The 7,049-nt window shown below is 44.2% G+C and overlaps 1 protein-coding gene across 1 annotated transcript in view; it reads right to left on the reverse strand.

The window, feature by feature from the left end:
* Positions 1 to 4,507, reverse strand: part of ANO4 (anoctamin 4) — a 377,211-nt gene extending 372,704 nt beyond the window's left edge. The window contains exon 1 of the mRNA XM_025204196.1: positions 4,306 to 4,507. Coding sequence (XP_025059981.1) covers positions 4,306 to 4,507 — 202 coding nt within the window. The remainder of the gene's footprint in view (positions 1 to 4,305) is intronic.
* Positions 4,508 to 7,049: the final 2,542 nt, after the last annotated feature.

The raw sequence follows: 7,049 nt of genomic DNA on the forward strand, positions 1-7,049 counted from the left end.
GAATGCCCAAGGAGCAACGGCTGCTGAAAAGCCCTACACTGGTCATGGGCAACACCGGTGTAAGGGAAGAGACCTCGCTCCAAGAAGAGCAGAGAAAAGCACGGGGGATGGCAGACACTCCCCATACCAGAAGCTTACATACTGGATCATGGCAAGTAAATTAACCCAGAGAGAGAGGTATGTGGATCAGCATCAGGGGATGCAGCAGGACACAGGTTCTGGGGCAGAGCCAGTATACTAAGGCAGTTCAGCCCGATATTTCTCTTTTTTGTGTAGCTGCCTTTTCTTTTTCCCTTTCTTTCTTTCTCTCTCTCTGGTGTCCTCCCTTTTGTTTCCTCCTGACTGGTGCCCATTCCTCAGTTGTCTCCGGTTTTATTTTGTTGTTTTATTTCACTTGCTTGCAACTCTTCATTGAGAGATCCGGGCAAAGGTTGTACATCAAAGAATTGCCCACAAAAAATGACAGACGACTGGCAGAGAGCAGAAAAGACCTGCAGGAGAGGGGAACATCTACCGGACTCAGGGTCCATTGGGAAGACAAGGAGTAGACCCAGTACCTGAGATCAAGTGATGGGTGAGTCTCATCAAGACCAGAGGGGCGACTGCACTAAGATCAGGTGGCCAGTCGGAGGCTGGCTTATGGAAGGGGTGTAGGGGAGGTGGAGCCCTACGAATATCTGTCGGGTGGAACAACCAACCTTGAGGGACCACCAATGGGAGACCCCACCGCTGAAAAAAACACTCAAAGTCATGGCAGGTGAGTTCTGGGGCCTTCCCTAGGGTGATTGGGGCCCCTGTCAGAGGTTGCACAAAGCCTCCCACATCCACCACCAGGCGCCCATGCCAGGGCAGCACGTGAATGAACACTTGAAGCAAGACAGGCACAGTCCCTAACCTGTTCTTTCACCACTGAGGGCTGCTTACCTCCTCCCAAAATGGTGCTGCCTGGTGCAGTAGTCTGGCAGCTGACCTTGCCTATGAAGACTGAGGCAAAGAAGGCATTGAACGCCTCAGCATTTTCTGTATTCTCTGTCACAAGGTTGGCTCCCCTATTCAGTAAGGGACCTACACCTTCCCTGATTCTCCTCTTACTACTGACATACTTATAGAAAAACCCTTCTTGTTATGCTTCACATCCCTTGCTAGCCTGAAACTCCAATTGCACTTTGGCCTTCCTGACTTCATGCCTGCTTGCCTGAGCAATGCTCTTATAACTCCTCCCTATTTCTTTGTTCATGTTTCCAGTTCTCATAAGCTTCCTTTTTGTGACTTAGTTTACTGAAGAATTTCCTCCTAAACCAAGCTGGTCTTCTGCCATACTTGCTGGTCTTCCTATGCATTGGGATGGTTTGTTCCTGCACTTGTATGATGATAAGGCTTTTTTAAAGTGCAGACATCTCTCCTGGACTCTTCTTTCCCTCAGACTGGCTTCCCAGGGGATCCTGCCCATGAGTTCCCCGAGTGAGTCAAAGTCTCCTTTTCTGAAGTCCAGGCTCCTTACTCTGCATCCTTCCTTTCCTCAGGATCCTGAACTCAATCATCTTGTCACTGCTGTCCAAGTTGCCATCCATCACTACATTACCCACCAATTCTTCCCTGTTTGTGAGCAGCAGGTCAAGAAGAGCATGGCCCCTAGTTGTCTGCTCCAGCACTTACACCAAGAAGTTGTCCCCAACTCTCTCCAAAAACTTCCTGGATTGCCTGCGCACTGCTGTATTGTCCTCCCAGCAGTTGTCAGGATGATTTGAAGTCTCCCATGAGAACCAGAGCTTGTGATTGGGAAATTTCTGCTAGCTATTTGAAGAAAGCCTCATTCACCACTTCCTCCTGGTCTGGTGGTCTATAGCAGACCCCAACCATGACATTACCCTTGTTGGTCTCTCCTGTAACCTTAACCCAGAGACTTTCAACAGGCCTATCTCCAGTTCCATACTGGATCTCTGAACAATCATACAGGTCTTTTATATAAAGAACAACTCCTCCTCCTCTTCTCCCCTGCCTGTCCTTCCTGAACAGTTTGTACCCATCTATGACAGTGCTCCAGTCATGTGAGCTATCCCACCAAGTCTCTGTTATTCTAGTCGTGTCATAGTTCCATGACTGTGCAAGGACTTCCAATTCTTCATGCTTGTTTCTGAGGCTCTGTGCATTCGTGTATAGACACTAGTCAATTGACCCGATTTCTCAGGAAGTATGAGAGCACCTCCCCTGTTGCCCCCTCCTGCTTGCTCTTCCTCCAGGTCTCCTTCTTCCCCACTTACCTCAGGGATTTGGTCTCCATCCCCTGGCAAACCTAGCTTAAAGCCACTAGGTTAGCTGTTCCCTGCCAGTGCTCAGCCATTCCTCATAGAACAAAATATTGCCTTCACTGGGAGTTATCCCTGCTAAGGATTACATGAATGAACTCTAAGCAGTTCATACACAGACTGGCTGAAATTAAGAAGTCCTGAATGAATATACTACCTAAAGTTCATAAATGAAGTAAATTAATCTAATATTAGAGTTATTATATACTGGTATTAAAACAGATGCAACAGACTTTAAATACCACTTAATTCATCTTCCTAATGAAACTGTATACACAGCTTAACCAACAATATCCACCACATCCAACACTTTCAAGGGCTTTATAGCAACAAACAGCTGAATCTGACAGAAAATACCATGTCTGTGCACATTTTGTGTCATTCATTTGTATATAGTCCTACACCTTTTAAATGTTACTACCATGATTCCTCCATCTACAGTTTGGCATGTGCATTACGTCCCTCTGGAATGAAAGGTAATATGACAAGTAAAGAGTTAAACTGCAAAGCCAAAACAGAAGCTCCATGAAGTCGTAAAAAAATCTTTTTCCAAAAAAGGTTATAAGGACAAGCAGTATATACACTGATTGGCAAACATAAATCTTAAGCATTTTAAATGTTCCAAAATATATATCAGTCTTGAACTTTCAAACTAAGCATAAGCCTACGGATCATTGAGGATGGCAGGGAATCTGATAACCTTGGGAACATAATGGAAGGATGCATCACCCAGCATGATATATGCATACACTGCTTCTGTTGGCTTCACACTACCAACCAACAGTAAACCTGGAGCTCCTCTACAGCACAGTGTTTGAAGTGGGGTGGGGCTAAGTCATACAGTAATCACATATTACCTTTTAATAAGATGTGTCTATGTTATGATAAAGCAACAACTGACTGTCCAGTTCAGTCATTCTCAGCCAGGGTGCAATGGTGTGCCACACAATGTTAGTACCATTAGGTGTGCAAACGTGATTCTCAAGGTATGATTCACAAGATAAATCCAGAGGTTTCAAATAGGAAGCCATAGTGTTAAAAACATCCAGACCTATTGTGATCTTTCTGAGTTCTTTGCGGCAGAAGAATTGCTCTAGTACTGTATTTTTTTGTTTTAAAAAACCAAGTGAAAACTAAAAGCTGGCATTTTCTGAGGGGTCTTCCTGCATCTAAAAAGGTTGAGAACCACTGGTCTAGTTCCTAAAGCAGTTTCTCAACCCAAAGGCAGAAGACAAAGTTGTTGAGAAGTGATTAAGTGGATTGCTTTCCAGCATAGCAAAACTTGTCACTGGAAACAGCAAGCTTAACTGTGGTTGTGAATTTACAAGCTTTATCCCCACTGTAACCTCAATGTTCCTGTATGTATTTAAATGCAGTCATGCTTTATAGAGAAAAAAAGAGACAAATGCATCCTCCACTAGAAACAGATGAGCTACATAAAATTGCAAACATTATGGGAAACCATTTCCCTCAAGAAGGCTGAATTTACCCGTGCTGAAAATCCCCAACACCTTTTTTTGGTGCAGTTCTGAAACATACCGTCTCTCTGTGAAATGGATGCAAGTGATTTTTGCCTCCTCAGCCCTTCAAGACTCAAGTTCCCTTACTACACAACTACTTTTTAACTATTGCTTGGGCAAGTCACACAGAACAGATCTGAAACTCATTCCATGGATTTCTCTCTTTACATTCTCAGAGGTGACTAGCTCTGCACCTTGGAACTGGTGGTTCTACTTGAGATCCCGGGTAACCCTCACTTTGCTCCACCACAGACTTCTATGCATGACACTCTTAAGGTGCAGAGTTTTTTACCCTTCCCAATAGCCATGAGACAGTGATCCCATAAACCCTTATGTCCCTGACACAGTAGTCACACACGCAGGCACAAAGTTTAGCCAACTGCCACCCTCCATAGACCCAAATACAGTAATTAGGGACTATCCTACCCAGTAATAAGAAAATACCCTTTACTGTATTACAGCCAATGAAACCATCCTACCTTGGCTCTGGGCTGGGCTGTTGGCAGGTTTGCAGAAGGCAGCTAGGTCTGCCCGGCGTGCTTGAAGCTTACGCCTATTTGCTGGCTTCTGGGCAGCCCCCATCTTGCAGTTTCTTTTTTCCCTTGTGCTGCTACCTGGCTGGAATCTCATACGTGGAGTCCAGCCACCTCCTGCAGCCTGCAAGGTACAAGCTGGCCACATGCTATGGGCACAATCTTGGCATTTAAAGGTTTCTGCCTAATAATCCTGATTCCAGCAGTAAGACACACCTTTCTCCTTCAGCAGGCAAGGTAGTGTGATAGCTGCTTTCCTTTCACGTGGTACAGATGACTGCTGCTGTTGCTGCTGCTCCAGGAAAGGTTATTCTGTTGTGGATCTCTGTAGGGAACTTAATTCTAACAGGGGGATACCATAGACTACAGATCTGCAAAAAGGACAAGAAAAGCTCTGTTCCTTCTAACAACCTTCTCTGTAGAAAATCCTATTTACAAGGTCCATAGAATGAATGATGCCCATAATAAGGTTATCTAATATAATCCAGGCACAGTTCTCTGGCTTGATTAGACAGAGCAGCTGTTGAAAGATCCAGCTGTGTTCTTACAAAAGCAGTATGTGGGCAGAGAAAGAATAATTAGGCAGGACCTTTTCTCATAGCTCAAATCCCCATGTAGGGAATGTCACCAAGGAAGTTTTATTTTTGTATTACCTACTGGTATTTGGTTAGTTCCCTGTGAGACCTTTGAAGTTTAATTCATCAATAGCGTAAGTCCCTTGACTTCAAAGGCACTATACAAACTCTGAATTTTGTCCCTAATGCTCCCAGCCACAAGCTCTGCAATTTATTCCTTTCAGATTTTGCAGTTAGAAAATGTGTTGCTTACTTTATTCTGAAACCGTATTATGGATATTCAGCTATTGGCTAACAAAGCTGATTGGTCCTTAAGAAAGGAAGGATTTTAGTAGGACCAGAGAATTTTCTTCAGCTTCTCTACTGCCTGAATTTCTGCTCTCTGTCTTACCACAGACTTCAGTGAGCTGTGAACATTTTCCTAAGATCAGCATTTGGCTCACTGCTCATATAGGCAAGATATGGCAACCATACTCTTTGGCTGATATCTTCAAAGCAGTCCTGGGGACTTGAACACTTAATTTTTGTATCTCCTGACGTCTTTATCTACTTAGAAAAACTCAACTATTTTTGTTCTATACAACACACCAACAGCATTTTCAAATAGTCTCTTTATAAAGAATATTGTGTAACCAAAAATACAGGGAAATGGTTTTGGTTGAAGCTACAAGCCTTTAGTTAAATGCATAAACATTTATATATATGTTCAAGAGTGGATCCAGGGGAGGTCAGTGATGTAGCTGGTACAGCTTTGATTCCTGCTCCACCCAAAATTTAAAAATAAATGCCTGGCAGTGGCAGCAGCATTTCTATTCAGGGAGTCAATTGACTTCATGGCACATTAAAATCTACCCAATTCCAGCAGTTCTCAGTCTCCAGCCCATGGGCCAAATGTGGCCCATGGAACTATCACATCTGGACCACAGGGCTTTCTACAGGTCCAGAAATTTGGCAGTGGGGGAGCAGTGACAATTAATACCGCCACCTCCTCTCCTACCAAATTCCCAAACCTCAAGGCTTGCACAGTGGGTTGGAGCTGGGCCATGCCCCACAGCTGGCCAATCCCATGGCTGGATTGGGGCCAGGCCACGCTTCCTCCCATTGGCAGTATGCTAAATTAAATGATATATAAAACTTCAATTTACTGTGAACTGATATCTATAATTATAGGTCACCTTTTTATCATAAAGGCCAGGTACAGACATTACACTTTTACTGGTATAAGTGATCAGAAGCTGTTCTATAACCCTAACAGAACAGAAGTTCTGCACTCACAGACTGATTTAGCAATGGTGGAACCCAGTCTAAGATTTGCCTCCCCCCCTCCACCCCTCCTCCAACCAAAGGGCGAATGTGTGTTCTGTTTGCTACTGATCTATTTGAAACTATACCACTTACAGAAAACTTAGATTGATTCTTCCTCGGGCTTTTTGAATGTCTGTACTTAGCCAAAAAGGTATTTTTCCCCTCAGAATATTTCACATATGTGAGCTAAATTTAACCAAATACTAGAGATAGCTAAAACTTTGAATCATAGAAAAATAAGGGACTTCAGAACGTCATCCAATCCAAGCCCCGGCTCAGGACAGGCTCATCTCTGTGCCATCCCAGCCAAATATTTTTTTCTCGCCTCCATTTAAAAACTTCTAGTGACAGAGATTACACAATCTGTGTAGTTTTCTGTGCCAGTGCTTAATTACTGTCATATTTATTAAGCTCTTCCTAACACCTACCTCTTATTTTTTCCTTATTATAATTTAAGCCCATTACTTCCCATATGGATAAAAAGAATAACTGATTGTTGTGCGGGCCAACTCCCAATCTCGCCTGGGTCGCCATGTGCGAGCTGTCTTCCAATCCCATTTGGGTCGCCATGTGCGAGCCGGGTGCGAGCCGGGCCCGTCTATTGTGTGTACACAGGCTGTGGCCGGTAGCCCGGGTACACGGGGTTGGAAAAAACTGCGGTGCGGTTTGGTACGCTCGAGCTAGAATCAGTCACGGAGGCGTAATGGTTGATTGAAAAGATTATTTACTTACACCCAAGGTGGTCGCGGTGTAGGCTGGTCAGCTTTCCAGGCTCAGCTCCGCTTGAGTTCTCGGTGGAGGACTCTAATA

Source organism: Alligator sinensis, unplaced genomic scaffold (assembly GCF_000455745.1).
Source record: "Alligator sinensis unplaced genomic scaffold, ASM45574v1 scaffold154_1, whole genome shotgun sequence".
Lineage (NCBI taxonomy): Eukaryota > Metazoa > Chordata > Crocodylia > Alligatoridae > Alligator > Alligator sinensis.